General features: G+C 39.5%; 1 protein-coding gene across 3 annotated transcripts in view; it reads right to left on the reverse strand.

Annotated features, from left to right (window-relative positions):
* Positions 1 to 1,934: 1,934 nt before the first annotated feature.
* LOC101520491 (zinc finger protein 260-like) overlaps positions 1,935 to 16,860 on the reverse strand; it is a 69,591-nt gene continuing 54,665 nt past the window's right edge. For 2 of the 3 annotated variants that reach the window (XM_058668605.1, XM_058668604.1), the window contains exons 3-5: positions 9,924 to 10,050; positions 8,966 to 9,058; positions 1,935 to 7,010 (exon numbers count right to left, since the gene is read on the reverse strand). In XM_058668605.1, coding sequence (XP_058524588.1) covers positions 4,744 to 7,010; positions 8,966 to 9,058; positions 9,924 to 10,050 — 2,487 coding nt within the window. In that variant the 3' untranslated portion in view covers positions 1,935 to 4,743. Of the gene's footprint in view, positions 7,011 to 8,965; positions 9,059 to 9,420; positions 9,450 to 9,923; positions 10,051 to 16,860 lie in introns of those variants that run through there. The other variant, XM_058668606.1, reaches the window with a different exon arrangement.

The following is a 16,860-nucleotide window of genomic DNA, read 5'->3' on the forward strand; positions in this document are numbered from 1 at the left end:
TTCCTTAGCATCACTAATCATGGATGAAATAGAAACTAAAGTAACAAGATTTCATCTTAACAATTGCTATGAAAAGATCAAAGAGCAAAAATTTGTGATGTGGAGAAAAACAAGTCATTTTTACTCTACTGATGGGAGTGTAAATCAGTAGTCTGGAAAACTAAACACAGAACCAAAATAGCATACAGCAATGCTGTATCTAGGTACACATTCAGAGGAATACATGAAATAGTTGTATTTTCATCTCCATTACAGTATTATTCAGAATAGGTATGCCATAAAAACTACAACACATCAATGAACGGATAAATGGACTAACCCGAGGGAGGGAACACTTAGACATGGAGTTACATTCAGCCTCAAGAGAAGGAAGTCTGTTATTTGCTTCAAAAATGAATGAAAATTGACAAGAGTCTGGCACAAAAAGATAAATACCACAGGATCTCTCACATCTGCAGTATGCAAACATTAAATTTGAGCAATTAGCCAAGGATGATGGTAGAATTTGGAGTTTAGGCAGAAATGGGACACACTGGTCAAAGGGAACAAAGTGTTACACAGAAAGAGTAAGCACTTGACGACAGAAATGCATTATGCATTTTGAAATTGATAAGGATGCAATTTCAAATGTTTTCACCACAAAAAAATAAGTCTATGAGGTAATTGACATGTTAATTAGTCTGAGTTGAGCATTTTGCAATATATACCACTGTTCGAAACAACGCACTCTAAGGAATGGGTGTATATAAAGTATGTAAACATACACAGCGATTTGGCAATTTCAAATAAAATTTTAAGAAATTGCAAGATGGGTTTAAAAATATAGATTGAATATAGCATTAACACTTCAAGTTTAAAAACAAACATTAACTAAAAGTTAAACGATGAAAAAATATATTCTATGTAAAAGAACTGTAAGAGGGCTTGATATATTGGCTGACCATCACAATGGACAGCATAAATTCGTAAGCACATTATAAGGAGACATTCTGTACTAACAAAGGGTCAATCTGGTCAACATAACAGTTATAGACATACATAAAAAAAGTTTGAAATTAAGTGGAAAATAAAGGGAAAGAAGAGAGAAGTGTACTATTCAACAGCAATATTTAGTGACAGCATTATCAATCTGAATAATGGATAAAATAACAAAAGACTAAGCATATACAAATTCTGAACATTACAAAATCACAGATGCATGTGTAGACATAAATATAGCCCTTGTTAATGATAGGGGATACATCACCCAATAACAAAACACATTCTGTTAGACTGTGCATGTAACAGCCCATTAAAGACCTTTTGCTAGCTCCTCAAGTAGCCTAACATAAAATCTAATGTATTAAATCCAGACTATGTTACCTGACACCATGGATCTGAACTGAAACAGAAGGCTGAGAAGTGTACAGATGCATGGATATGAGAAACAGATTTCCAAACTGCCAGTGAGACACACAGAGAGGAATTAGAAAATATTACAAGATGAACAAAAATAAAAAACATTCAAAATCTCACAGGATTCAAGAAATGAGTCACAAATGTATGTATTTAAAAATATATATCAAATCAGTTAAGCTAACCTTCCCACATTAAGAATTAGAAAATCCAAAGACACAAAACAATGGTAATATCATGCTCCATGTCCACTGGTGATACCAATCTCACTTTGAATAACAGATGAAACAACAAGATTGAGGATATATGATGTTTTAATCAGCATTGGACAATGGATCTATATCTGTAACTATAGCCTTGTTTTATAATAGGGGATGCATGGGGATAATTGGTGGAAAGTGACACCTCTGCTCATAACCTCTGTACCCAACCACACTCCTCAGGGACTGTACTGGACCCAATCCTACCCTAGCCATTCCTGATCCCTCTCTGAACTCATATGCCTCTGGGACAGTGACACTGCACCTGTAATACCAACCAACCCTGCACCAAGCCCAAGGAAGGGTAATGCCAGTCTGCACACTTGCTCTTGTCCAGATGATTCTTGTCAGGTCTGCTCCACCTAGGTCAAGAACTGTAATGGGTCTAGACTAGTCCTGTGTTAAAGTGGACAATGAGATTGGTGGTCACATGTACTGACAGAATACTGAAATCCAGGTCATACTCTAAGAACTGTGCTACTACCCACTGCATTCTAAATTCCTTTTCATCCCTGTCTAGAGACCCAAAGGCAATGCAGGAACTCCAAATGGAAGGTGCTAGTGAGTTGGGACACAAGGACCCAGGATGTCCAGAACCACAAATCATAGCAAGTAGGAAATAAGTGAATCCCTATTCATCCACACTGGTGCTCCTTACACCAGTTTATCTGTTGACATGGCCTGGACAGCTTCTCAGCACGCAGAGATTGCAATATGTATGGGATGAGTAAGGACTGGGAAGTATGCTCACCACAATACAAGTTCCTTGTAGAGTCGGTTATTACCTCTGCCACCTCAACTATCCTCCCTGACTTCATTTCTGGAATATGCAGACCTCTAATAGCTGTGACCCAGAAAGAAGTATGTTCAGTGGTGCCTTTCCTGTGATCTTGACTCCATCCATACCCAAATGAACACATTTTCCAACTGCTATTTTATCTTCAGGACTGGGTTTCCTGATGACTACAGGAGATTGGAGTGAACAGCTATTACGGACTCCAGGGTTTCTCTACTGGAAAGAGGCTCTGAAGTGGAAACACCAGTAGACTTGCAGCCGGATGGGCACAGTCTTGGCTTTGATGAGTTCCTGTAAGTTCTTTTGGTTAGCTCCTAATTCAATTTCTCTGGCACTGCAGGATATTTACTAAGTTGTTTATATTTTCCTGATATGGTGGAAAACATCAATGAAAACTAATCTTCTAATGAAAATGGCAAGTGTGCATTCTGTTTATTTTTCCAACCATATCTGTTTTCTCCTTCCGTTTCTGAACCCAACAGAGAAAACGTGACATTCAACATGATATTGATTTGTCTATTCATTTGAAATTTTCTAACACACACACATCACATATGCTAAGGCTGATTTTGTGGGTATAGACATTTAAATTCCTGCAGAACATTGAAAGACTGAATACCTGATTGGCCTAGACTGTTCTGTCTGAAAATATTCTGGCCTCAAAATAAATCATGTAATTCAGCATTTTCATAAAATACATAAAACCATTTGTTTCCCTTCAGATATATTCTTATCCAAATATTTCAGGTCTGCATTCTCATGCTTAGCATTTGGAAGATGACAAAGCCCAATGAGACTGTCTTTAAGGGGTGACATGTAGGACCATACTCAAGATGGATGAATCTTGATCAGATAACCATCACTGCAGCTATGGCACACTTCAAAGTGTTTGTAGCCTGATCACCTAGAAATCCCCAATAATACACAGGTAAACTGTTCTACCTCAAGTGGGAATCCACAAAGATTTAAGCTGAGTGTGAATCCAATCAATTGAAAAAGGGGTCTGTGAATATGGGATTGAAGTTTATAGAAGTTTTTCTTCTTTTTTTTAAAACAAAACATGGATCAAAGTGGGATAGATGAAAGTTAAACGTACTAAAAGGACATAAGTTTGTCACAATGTTCATTGCTGTATTTTTTGTGTAAGAATCTGCAAATAGTTCACTGAATGAAATCAAAGAGGGATCATACAGTTGAGATAAATTTTCAATGCAAGACTCAAATGCGAACAAGCAAGCCACCCCAACAGAGCATAAGGAAAACAAAAATAATAAACCCTAGCCCAGTAATCTCTGGAAAACTGCTGAGACTTCAGGGCACAACCACATTTTGTTCATAGCATTATTTTACTCTACCTTATAAACAGACTCCTGGGAACATATGCAGCTTACAGTGCCAAACAAAACAGGTCTGTGATTATTATGATCAAGAAACCACCAGAGACTGACAACCCTGAACAAAAACAATTAAGTAGGGCAGCACATACAACATATGGCCAGCTTATGAGGTGATACACAGTTGGTTTATATTAGAATAATGTGTGGAAGAAATGTTGGGCAAGCAAAGCACAGCCATTGCAAATAACTTAGTAAATGAAGATAACTCAAATATGTGGGTGTTATTGCTTGAATATTAGTTCCCAAAACTCATTTGTGAAAGAAGAGTTTAGTAACATGGTCCCATCCATGAGGAGGGAAGGCGATAAAATTGCAACTTGTAGGTCCAAAAGAGATTTTCAAGAACTCACAGCAAGTATCAGCTGTTGGTGGGGTGAGGGAAGTGTCTTATTCCCTGTGTCAGTTCCCTTATATCTGTTGGGGTATGACTGCTGGAAAAAAGCTCATTATACTCCTAAGGTGGCTCCTTTTGTGATTTCAATGATGTTTCTTAAGGTCTGACTTAATAGGTTTTTCCTATATTCATTTTGCTTTTCCACTGTGATTGCTCTGATGTCTGCTGAAATGTGACATCTTGCAAATTGTGTCTCCACATTCTTTACATTAATATTGGTTCATCTCTGTGAGTTCTTCGATGTGTTGTCCTGAGGCCTGGCTTCTGGAAAAAAGGTTGTTCATGTTCAATGGGTTTTTCCACTTGGATGTCTGCTGAAATGTATCTTCTAGTAAAAGGCATTCCCACATTCAGTATATTTATAAAGTTTTGTCCTTGAATGAATATACTAATGCACAATGAGATGTGATTTCCACTAAAAAGTTTATTCATGTTGTTTCCCCTGTGTGGTTTCTGTTGAATTGTCAGTAATTCTTTCCTGTATAAGGATTTTTTAGGCATTCATACTATTTCTACGATCTCTCCTTTGTTTTCTGTGTGAGGACTCTCATGCAAATCAAGGACTGGCACCTGGTAGGTTTGTCCACATTCATTCCATTTATATGGATTTTCCCGTGTGTGAATTTTGTGATGCACATTGAGAGCTGACTTAGAATAGTAAGTTTTCCCACATTCTTTACATTCATATGCTTTTTCACCTGTGTGAGTTCTTTGATGTGTCCTGAGGTGTGACCTCCGGTAATAGGTTTTCCCACATTCATTACATTCGTAAGGTTTTTCTCCTGTGTGAGTCCTCTGATGTATAATAAGGTCTGATTTTCTGTAAAAAGTTTTCCCACATTCATTACATTCGTAAGGTTTCTCCCCTGTGTGAGTTCTCTGATGTACAGTGAGGTGTGATTTCCGGCAGAATGTTTTTCCACAACCAGTGCATTCATAGGGTTTTTGCCCTGTGTGAATTCTCTGATGTATAGTGAGGAGTGACTTCTGGCAAAAGGTTTTTCCACAATCAGTACATTCATAGGGTTTTTCACCTGTGTGGGTTCTCTGATGTACTGTGAGATGTGACTTTCGGTAAAAGGTTTTCCCACATCCACTACACTCATAAGGTTTTTCTCCTGTGTGAGTTCGCTGGTGTATAGTAAGGTCTGATTTCCGACAAAAGGTTTTTCCACAGTCATTACATTCATAGGGTTTTTCACCTGTGTGAGTTATCTGATGCCTGCTCAGGTGTGATTTCCGGTAAAAGGTTTTCCCACATCCACTGCATTCATAAGGTTTTTCCCCAGTGTGAGTTCTCTGATGTATAATCAGATCTGACTTCCGGTAAAAAGTTTTTCCGCATTCACTGCATTCATAAGGTTTTTCCCCTGTGTGAGTTCTCAGATGTATATCAAGGACTTTCTTCCGGTAAAATGTTTTTCCACATTCATTACACTCATAGGGTTTTTCCCCTGTGTGAATTCTCTGATGAACAGCAAGGACTGATTTCTGGTAGAAGTTTTTCCCACATTCATTACATACATAGGGTTTCTCCCCTGTATGAGTTTGCTGATGCATGCTGAGGCTTGACTTCCTACAAAAGGTTTTCCCACATTCATTACATTCATAGGGCTTTTCCCCTGTGTGCGTCTGTTGATGCCTAGTGAGTTGAGATTTGTGGTAGAATGACTTCCTACACTTTTTACATTCATAAGCTTTCTCATCCGTGTGAGTTCTCAGATGTTGAGTGAGGTATGATTTACAGGAGAAAGTTTTACTACATTCTTTACATTCATATGGTTTCTCACCAGTATGAATTCTTTGATGCGTCCTGAGGTTGGACGTCTGACAAAATGTTTTTCCACATTCAGTACATTCATAAGGCTTTTCTCCTGTGTGAGTTCTCTGATGTATAATGAGATCTGGCCTCCGGTAAAAGGTTTTCCCACATTCATTACATACAAATGGTTTCTCACCTGTATGAATTATTTGATGTGTCCTGAGATTTGACTTCCGATAAAAGGTTTTTCCACATTCATAACATCCATACGGCTTTTCCCCTGTATGAATTCTCTGGTGGATAGTAAGGCTTTGTTTACAGTTGAAAGATTTCTCACACTGAGTACATGCAAAGGGTTTTTTCTCTGTATATGGCATCTGATTTATGTTGAGACCTGATTTGCTAATGAAAGCTTCATCATAACCAATGTATCCATAAAATCTCTCTCCTGCATATGTTTGCTGATGTATAGGGAAAGCTGATACTTTGTAGAAAGTATCTTTTCCTATTTGAGTTGCCTCTCCAACAATAAAACCTGACATATCACAGGCTATTCCGTATTCATTATATTTATAGGGGGTTTCTCTCATGTGAACCTCCTTTGGTGCGAAGAATATTGTCTCCCTGTTGAAGGCATTTACCTGTCCACTATAATTAAAAGGCTGCTGTAAAGGCTGAATCTTGGGGAGCTGACTAAGCTGATCATAGCATGCCAGGGATTTTCCAGTTATATTATGATCAATAAGTTTCTCTTCAACATACATTTCATTAGGTTCACTAGGGACGATCTCATTCTGATATACTTTAAATTTCTGAGGTCTGATTCCTGAATAATCTTCATTCTTTACAACCATTTTTGAAATGTGGTTTGAATTTAAATCACATGTTTTCCTTAATTCAACTCTCTCCTCAGTGGTTGTGCTGTTGTTTACGACCACTACTTCCCAAAAAGTTACGCCTTGATTTTCCTGGCTGGTCCCAGTCAGGTCATCCATTTTCTGAACAACTGAAATGAGAAGAAAAAACAAAAAAACAAAAAAAACTAAACATTTCCATGAGCCATATTTCATGGAATACTCATGTAACGGTAAAGAAACTTCTTCCTATTTTTATGGCATAGGATTTTCAAATATCATTAAAAGGTACTTACTTATAACAAGTATAATGTGTGTGTGTGTACATACTTGTAAATATGGGCTTTCTCCTTTATGAATAGAGGTTACACTACTAGATTTACCAATGTTAAATTATGATTTTTTTCAAGGCCCATCTTTTTGTTCATTTGTTTAAAAACCTCACAAAATACTTAAGTCAAATAATTTGCTTACTGCCTAAGTATGAGACTTGAGGCTTTTCATCATTCATTTATATTCCCTGTACTTTTCCTCCAGAGCACATAGAACATTGTATGTTCTATGCTTGTCTTATGCTGAGTTCCTAGATTTGAAATTGGCAAGGTGTTTATGGGTCAGTTTTGTTGAATTACAAGAGAAGGCCATTTGTGTGTCCCCTGAGTGGACCATATAATGGCCTAGTTTTCACTGTTCTTGGGGAAATGACTATAGGTGTCTTTAGAATTTTTTAAGCAAATAAGAGTTTCTTCCACACAGTAAATAAAGACAGCTTCCTCCATATTCTAAAATAAACTCAACATTATCTGCTCCTCAGAACCTAATCAGGTACAGAAAAACTCTATTGGACCACTACCAAGTGCAGTCTATTCCCACTGGCCTAAAGGATTAAGTTCTATAACCCATTTAATGCCCAATGTTTTTGAAAAGTTTATTTCTGGCTCCTAAGATTAAAAAACTCAGCATTCTCCCTCATTTCCTGGTACACAAACCCTTACTCCCAAATTTGTTGCTTTCAAAAACTTCTGTGCTAGAATTTGTTTTTTCCTACTCTTAAAAAACAAACTCCTTCAGAATTGCATACATATCTTACCACTTTATTTGTTTAACAATTCTGCAAAAGGGAGACGATGCATGCTTGAACTACACTCTCAAACAACTTTCAACTCAAAACTATCATTTTACATGGATATTGTACCCAAAATTTCATGGTTCTCCTCTTGGACCACAATTTCCATTCCCCTAAAGCTAGCTACTGCTTAGTTTCATGATATCTGATGTTGTATTCACAAGGGTCATTCCTTCATAAATTTTTTCACTTTCTTGTAACAATTTGCTTGCGCAAGACTGCTTTATCATACTGACTTTGAATGCTAGCTTTAAGCTACTAATTGGCACAACTGGTTTCCAATAGTGTTGTATACTGTTCTAGATTTTATATCACTCTATATATTATATGACAAATTTAAAAAAACACTACCTCAGGGTCAAGCTAACTCAGGACAAACAATTATCTCTCTCAAACTATCTTCCCTTTAGACATTTCCTTAAAAAAAAATAAAGCATCCCATTTTTAAATTTTCCTCAATCTGACAAAAAATTGCTTGTGGCCTTACCTGATTAGTGTGTGTGTGTGTGTGTATATATATATATATTTGGTTTTACATGCTCAAGAGAAGATACAACTATTTCCTTATATTGTGGTAATTTTGTCCCTAGAGCTACAAAAAAGCCAGTCCCTATCAACTTCCAAATAAGCAATGCAACAATTAATTATATGAATATATGCCTGAAGGAAAAGTGGGATCAAAAAAAAAAAAAAAAAAAAAAAAAGAACAGAGAGAATTTAGAGAACATACTAAACCAAGAAAAAACTGTACTAAAAAACAAGGTAAGGATTGGATTTGCAGAAGCTGAAAACAATATTGTTCAACAACGACAACAAGAAAATGAGGAACTTAGGTAGAAATGTGAGACTTCCTTGCAGGCTTTCTAACATGTACCTGATAAACACATGGGAGAAATTTGGGTAAAAATTGATAAAAACAGCTCACACAGGCAACTGAGCTTTCCCTGTCTGATCCTCCCAGCCCAGCATGGCATGACTGACCTTGAAGACTCTGTTCTGGTGGTTCTTCTATTGTCCATGGGTCTGCTCCTTGCTCCAACTTGAATATTATATCAGGTTTGTTTACGCAGTATCCTGTTAATGGGAATAATGCAGGAGTTAGCCTCAAGTTATATCAGGTTCTTTTTAGATTTTACTTTTTCATTTATTTTGAGAAGAGAGGTACAGAGAATAGACAAACTGAGCTCCCATTCACTGGCTTACTCCTAAAATGCCAAAGGCTAGAATGGACTAGATTTAGAGTCAGGAGCCAGGAACTCAATTCAGATCTCCCACTGGGGTAGTGGGGACCCAATACTTGAGTAACGTTCTGTGATTGGAGGTGCACATTAGCAGAAAGCTGGAATCAGGAACAGAGTTGGGACTCAAACCCAGGTACTCCAATATGGGATGTATTCATCTAAATCAGCATCTTATCCCCTAGGCCAAACACTCACCCCTAAGTGAGATCCTTTGAAGAATAACAGCTGCTTGGCTTCAGTAGTAGTGCAAAGAAAAGGCCAATTTGAACTTTTTCATTTGAGAATGTTGATACATTCTTCATGGACTGGAATCTTATACCTAAATACCATTAAACCCATAAAGAGTTCATTTATTATTACTTTTCCTTATTTAGTTTAGAGGTAGAAAGAAAGAAAGAGAGCATGAGAGTGAGCACCTCTATTTGTTGGTTCCCTCCCCAAATGACCACAACAGCTGGGCCTGACTGAGGTCAAGGCTGAGGTCAAGAGCTGGGGTCTCAATCCAGGTTTCCCACATAGGTGGCAGGAACCAAATTATTTGAGCTACCTCTCTGGATGTGGCAGAAAAGCTGGGTATTTAATCAATGTCCTCTGATATGGGACACAGGTACCTTAAACAGAAGGTAAGTGCTCACCCTCCTAAAAGGGATAACTTGTTCAAGAAGGCATTCTGTGTGTTGCTGGGGAGCTTCACTTACCTAAAGACAGCAAGCTGTTGTATGTCTCCAGCATCACATCTCTGTACAGGGTCTTCTGAACATTGTCCAAGTCTTGCCACTCCTCCCAGGTGAAGTCCACAGCCACATCCTCAAATGACACCTGTACCTGTAACAAAACTTTTTTGTAACATAGACTGCGAGTTCATTCTTTTGTCTGTGTGTTTGTGTATGTCTTTTATAAGACTAAGCCTTTTACTATCTTCTTTGTAATATAAAAAACACAACAATACAGTTTCTGTCATATCTATAACTGTCCTTAAGACAAATAAAATCTTTACTGACTGTGCAAGAAGCTGCTGGTCATATCTGAAGACACAGATATAAACATCTGTAATAACATGCTAACTGAACTGAGACATATGCTCAATGTAGATTAGGGTAACAAAGCAGTTACCTCTTTGTTAGATGTTTTCTATGTATTACCAGGTTGTACTTCATTGAATCACCCAAGATTTTTAGATCTTCTACATAAATCTATCCTCATGAATATGAAGCAACAGAAAGGTTAGGAAAACATAACACACACCAAGTGAATACAAGTATACACAGCACTATGCCTAAGTGAGAAATATAAGACAGTCAGTAAACATATTCAAGGATCTGGTAACTGAGTGATCTGGTAGGAGCTATAGTTGCCATACTTTCAATAATTACAACTGTACTTCCTTAAATTTTATTTTAAAGATTTATTTTCATTGAAAGATTTATAGAGAGAAGGAGACACACAGAGACAAAAATCTTCCATCCACTGGTTCACTCCCCAAGTAGCCACAATGACCAGAGCTGAGCTGATCTGAAGCCAGGAACCAGAAGCCAGGAGTCTCCCTAGAGGGTGCAGGGTACCAAGGCCCTTGGCTATCCACAAGCACCCTCCCAGGCCACAAGAGAGCTGGATGCAAGTGGAGCAGCTGGGACACAAATCGGCACCCACATGGGATCCTGGTGCATTCAAGACAAGGATTTTAGCCATTAGGCTATAGCACTGGCCCGTTTCCTTAAAATTTAAAGTAAGTTCATAAGTATTCTTACAATTCTTTCCAACACCCAAAAGTGTCGCTATTCATATAAGAAAGTAATTACTGACTTCCTGAAAGTCAGTGCAAATAATGAAGGACCAATAAAAACTAGTGAAAGTCATCTGGAAGGAGAATTGGAAAGGCTCAAGGGGGAGTTACCGGAGGAAGCCAGAATAAGAAATGGTTAGTTTGCATCAGAGCACACAGCAGTAAGAAAACAGAATAGGCAATTCAGTGCAAAACAGACAAAAGGGGTAGAGATGCAGAAACCGAAATCAGTATTAATTTGTGCAGAGGATAAAAGTGGAATTTCATTCCACTCTATCTACACATGAGCAGCTATGTAGATACTGGCAGTATAAACTGAAATTGGAAAGAGAACAAAGAATATTATGTAAACAAGTGAGGATAATCTTAGAAATATTCTTGGAAGTTTCTGAGAAATTTCCAGGATACATGGGGTTGTTCAATTGGCAACTGAGTGTGTGATTCACAGCTCAGATGAGATCTAGCTGAAGACAAAGGTGTGGGAATCAGGATGACCCATCAGAATGAACGAAGCTAAGGGAAAGGAAGAAAAGGAACCAGCACAGACCCTGAGAACACACTGACATTTACCGACAGAATTGGAAATACAGAACATGAACATAGAGAAGATGATCCAGGATTTATTGGAGAACTAACAAGAAGCTAAGATTGAAAAATCTTTTAATTAAAGTTAATAGGTACAATTTCAAAAATTTTCTGTATCAAAACAAAGTTGCATTTCAGTTTTATGCTCCACAACTGTTTTCAAGCACCCTTACACATTTATCATATTCATAGCTGCTTGGGGATGGCGGAAACTCACAATCACCCACGCAGATATGACAAAATATCCTTTGAAATACCACCTTATCTTAAAGTAGACCCTTAACGAATGACTGCATGTCCTTCTTCACATTTCATTATTATTTGAAAGGCAGGGAGAAAAACAGATATGTTCTACCCACTGATTCACTCCCTAAATGCCAGCAACAGCTGAGAACTGGTTCAGATCAAACCCAGAAGCCAAGAACTCAATCCAAATCTTGTAGGTAGGTGGCAGGGACCTAAGTGTCTGCGCTTCTCAGGGTATGCACCAGCAGGAAGATGGAATCAGAAACAAAGCTGGGGCTCAAACTCAGACACTCTGATGTCCGATGCGGGTTTCCAGGCAGCGTCTTAACTGCTGCTTCAAATGCTCACTCCATTCACAAGGCAGCACCTCGGTTAAAGAAGCAACACTGGGATGAAATGCTTCTTCACTGTAATTATTTAGCATTATATGACAGCTATCACTAAATCCAAATGAAAAGAAAAAAAAATAGAAATAGCTTACATTCAATTTATAAAACTAAAGGTAATTTCCTGAAAATTGCTACAAATAACATGGATCTATAAACATGTAAAACTTGTCAGACAGACAGGCATGTAGCCTAACGGTTATGATGCCCTCATTCTGTATAAAGTACTTGGGATCAATAGCTGTTTCTAGCTATTGATTTCAGTTTCATGATAGTGAAGGCATGACTCAAGTGATCAGGTTTCTGCTATTTTTGATTGTCTACATCCCAGCACTGGCCACTTCAGGCATTTAGTGAGTAAAGAGCTGATGGGCTCTTTATTTGTGTCTATATGAGTCTTTGCTCAAACCATTTTTTTTCTTAAGCTTTCATATGTATGACAACATACATGTTAAGAGAAGCAAGGAAAAGGTGAAATAGCTGGCAACATATTGAACATTAAAACCCTGGCGCAGACACTGTAGTACAGTGTGCTAAGCTGCTGCTTGCAACACCCACATTCCATAACTAAGTGCTAGTTCAAGTCCTGGCTACTCCTAATCCAGTTTCCTCTAATGCAGCCTAGGAGACAGCAGAAGCTGGCCCAAATTCTTGGGACCATGCCACCCATATAAGAGACCAAGAAGTAGAAAGTAGTTATGGGTTCTTCACGTCAGCTTGGCCAAACCTTTACTGCTGTGGACATTCGGAGAGTAAGCCAGCAAATGGAGAACCAACCAGTCTCTCTTTTCAAGGGTTTGAAACAAAAGTCTTCTAAACACTGTTTGTTTGTTTTTATGAGAAAGAGTTACAGAAAGAGATCTTCCATCCACTGGTTCTCTATCCAAATGGCTGAACAGCCAGAGCTGAACCAGTCTGGAGCTGGAAGCCAGGAGCTTCATCCAGGTATCCCAGATGGGTCCTGGGACCCAAGCACCTATGCCATCCTCTGCTGCTTTCCCAGACTATTAGCAGGGAGCTGGAACAAAATTGGGGCAGTCAGGACATGAAATGGCACCCATTTGGGATGCTGGCACCCATTTGGGATGCTGGCACTGCAAGCAGAGGATTGGCCTGAAGGCCAAAATGCCAGTGCAAATCTAAACATTCTTTACATATCAAAAGTATACAACTGACTTGTATGAGAGGAGTAGGCGGCAGGGAAGATTAAGCAATTGAAAAGGCATACCATTTTCACAATCAGGTGTTGAGAGTGCCTAACGATCTATGGGGCTGTCTAGCACAGCACCGCAGACCAACGCCCTGACGAGGGCAGTGGTAAACAAGTTCAGGAAGTGTCTTCCCCTTGGGGCGTGGCTGTGTGTCCTGCCTGCGGGGTGACCTTTTAGCTGATTGGTTGCTTCCCACGTGCAGGGGTGACCTTTTAGCTGATTGGTCGCATCCCACGTGCAGGGGTGACCTTTTAGCTGATTGGCTAGGTGTTATATATAAGCAGGTTGGGTCCTGGAGTGGAGGGCAGACAGAGTAGAGGAGCAGACAGAGCAGAGAGGCAGACAGAGTAGAGAGAAAGAAGGAGCAGACGGCTTTCCTGTTTGCATGCTGCCTGATGGAATAAAGAGTTTCTACACAGTCACTCAGTGTCGGGTTTTCTTCCACGGGTCCGGAGATTCCCCGACATCTGGTGCCGTGACTTGGATCCACTTCAGCCGGTAAGCCGCACACCACGGGACAAGGTAAGCAACTGAGCGCACAGCTCAGGAAGCCGCACACGCGGGAAAAAGGTCAGTAGCTGAGCATAGGCTCAGGAAGCCGCTTTTGTGGGGACGCGCGCGTCAGGTTCGCAGGGTAGTGAAGAGAGGTTCATGGGTAGTGACAAGAGGTTCGCAGGGTAGTGACAAGACAGCCTTCGGTCAGGGAATAATACCGTTCAACACTATGGGGAATCTGTCTTCTAGTATGTGTATGCAGGAGCTGTTATGGAAACTGTTGAAAAAACATGGTACTCCTGTGAAGGCTAAGATGGTGCTTACATTTTTGCAGACAGCGGGTAGAGTTTCCCCTTGGTTCTTAGATGCAGGTCTTCTGACTCTGCCCCAATGGGAGCACCTCGGGAGAGACCTTCTGCGGGCTGAGCGGAAGAATCCGTTACCGCCGGGAACCATTGGTTTCTGGACCTTGGTTAAGTCATGTCTTACTGAACGATCAGATAAGTTTAAGGAAATCTTGCAGGAAGGGGAAGAGCTGTTGCGAGAAATGCAAGAAGAAGCTTCTTCAAAAGGAGCAACTAGTGAGTCAGGAGGATCAGATTCAGAGGAGAAAGAGGAAGCCTCGGGGAGCGAATTGGATGAGCTGGTGGAAAGACTAGAAACTGCGTCGGTAGTCATTCAAAGAAATCCTGGGTACCTAGACCCCCACCAGGAGACCCACCCTTGGCGCCTACGGCTCCTCTCTGGACTGGTGATTGAGATGTATTAGGGGTCCGGCCACGCGACCTCAATGTGGAGGAGAGGCAAGGTTGGAGAGAATTGCGTGGCCTTGGGCAGGTCTTTCCTGTACAGGAGGACCAAACCCCAAACCCCCTGTACGCTCCTGGGTCCGACTAGATTTCAAGCTAGTGCAAGAGTTGAATTATATGCTTTCATTTACCATTTTGTTTACTAGGTTCCACAGTGATTTAAATCATCAAAATCCAATATACAGAAATCAAATATCTTTCTTTAAATTGATTAATGATTCATCCTTTTATAGAAAATGTCATTAACACTTAAAGTCATTTGATAAAAGCTAATAAATTCTTCAGCATTCCTTCAGGAAGGGAAAGCAAGGATTTGAGTAGTATATTAGTAAATCTTGTAACAGACAACTTGAACAATGAGAAGAACTATTTGGGTCTAAGTTCATGTTTATAAGCAGAAAACTGATACATTACTAGAAAAAATATTGACAACATGAGATCATAACACTTTGGAATAGGTTTTAGTGACTTTGCATGTGCACATGTGCTTGTCTTTCAGTTCTTGTTTACTCTTACAGTGGTATTTATTCATCCATAATTGAATCTCATGAGATAGTTCTTTTATTGTTCACATAATAAATGAACATTTAAGAGTTGTATAGACAAATGGGATGCAAAATTTACTGCAGTTTTTATATATACCCGTGTATCTATATATGTATATATCTAGGAAGACAAAGGCAAAACCTGAAGATGGTGAATAGAGTATAAAATAGTACCTGAAGATAATTATAGAGGCCTTTTAAACCAGTTTAGATCATATCACAGGTGATACTATATAACCTCATATCAACCTAAAATTAAGAGGCTTCAAAATGTACTTGCAATGAATACATTCAAAGCAAATATTGAAGCCCTCTTACTGTGTAACTGGTATATAAACTTTATAGTACATTTGCTTTGGGATGTATTAGAGAATATGTAGTCTTCCGTTAAAAAAGGAACATTCTATTACTGCTGTAAATAAAACATGAGATGACTGTTCTTCAAAAGAAAGATTTATTTTTTTGTGGTTATGGTAAAAGCTGTTGTCACGAATGTTTCTTATTAGATATCATAATTAAAAGGATGGTGATTTATCAAATTAGCGAAAGAGGAAATTATTGTATAGCATGTTTTGTACTCCTAAACCAAAAAGTTAAGATGCTCTTAAAATTGCATTGGGAAATGCTAGATATCCAAGTATATGAATGTTCCTAATTTTCAAGAGTATAAATTCTGTTCTAAATTTGCTATCACACATTCCACTGGCATTCCCTATAATTCCACGAGTCAGGCTATAGTGGAGCGTGCTCATGCCATACTCAAGACTCTGTTAATTAAACAAAAAGGGGGAGTAGGAGCCTCCCTCTTCCCCAATAGCCCAAAAACACCAATTAGCTCTTGTTACATGTATTTTTAATTTTTTGATTTTGGATTTGCATGGCCGCTCTGCTGCTGAGCGGCATGCCTCAGGCAATGGTCCCTGTAAAGACCGGGTTATGTGGAAGGATGTCCTAACAAAAGCATGGCGAGGCCCGCATCCTGTCTTACGATGGATGCGAGGTGCAGTTTGTGTTTTTCCGCAGGATTCTGAAGGACCAGTGTGGATACCCGAACGTCTGACACGTGTGGTGAAGGAGCCTCCTCAAGATGAAGCCCCCGATGTGGTGGATGCTAATGACTGCACTGACAACGAGCTTGGCAGCGAACGGACACGACCAGGATCTTCACCTGTGGATGATAGTGAGGGCATGGCCGATGCCCCTGCCAGTGACCAATAACAGCCGTATATTGCCTACGTTCTTTACCACCAATGAGAGCATCGGACTGCCCGCTGTCCCTTGGGACAATAAATCGATACCATAAGGAACATAAGCATCATCTTGCCTGGTACTGTGTGCTTCCAAGCCTGGGCCTATGCTGTAAATGAGACTCGACCTTGCATCCTGATGGGGATCGGACCATAGGGAGGTTTCAGGGAAACCGAACTGATGGAGTAGTTATGACCATGACTGCCACCGTTCCTTGACTCTGCCCGCAAGCTGAATGTGGCAATGGTCTGTGACCGGAGTACGTCAGATACTGCCATGCTGTGCTGGTGTTTGGAGATGGCCCCCGGAATGGACGGGATGTCAAAG

The sequence above is a fragment of the Ochotona princeps genome, chromosome 9 (genome assembly GCF_030435755.1).
Source record: "Ochotona princeps isolate mOchPri1 chromosome 9, mOchPri1.hap1, whole genome shotgun sequence".
Lineage (NCBI taxonomy): Eukaryota > Metazoa > Chordata > Mammalia > Lagomorpha > Ochotonidae > Ochotona > Ochotona princeps.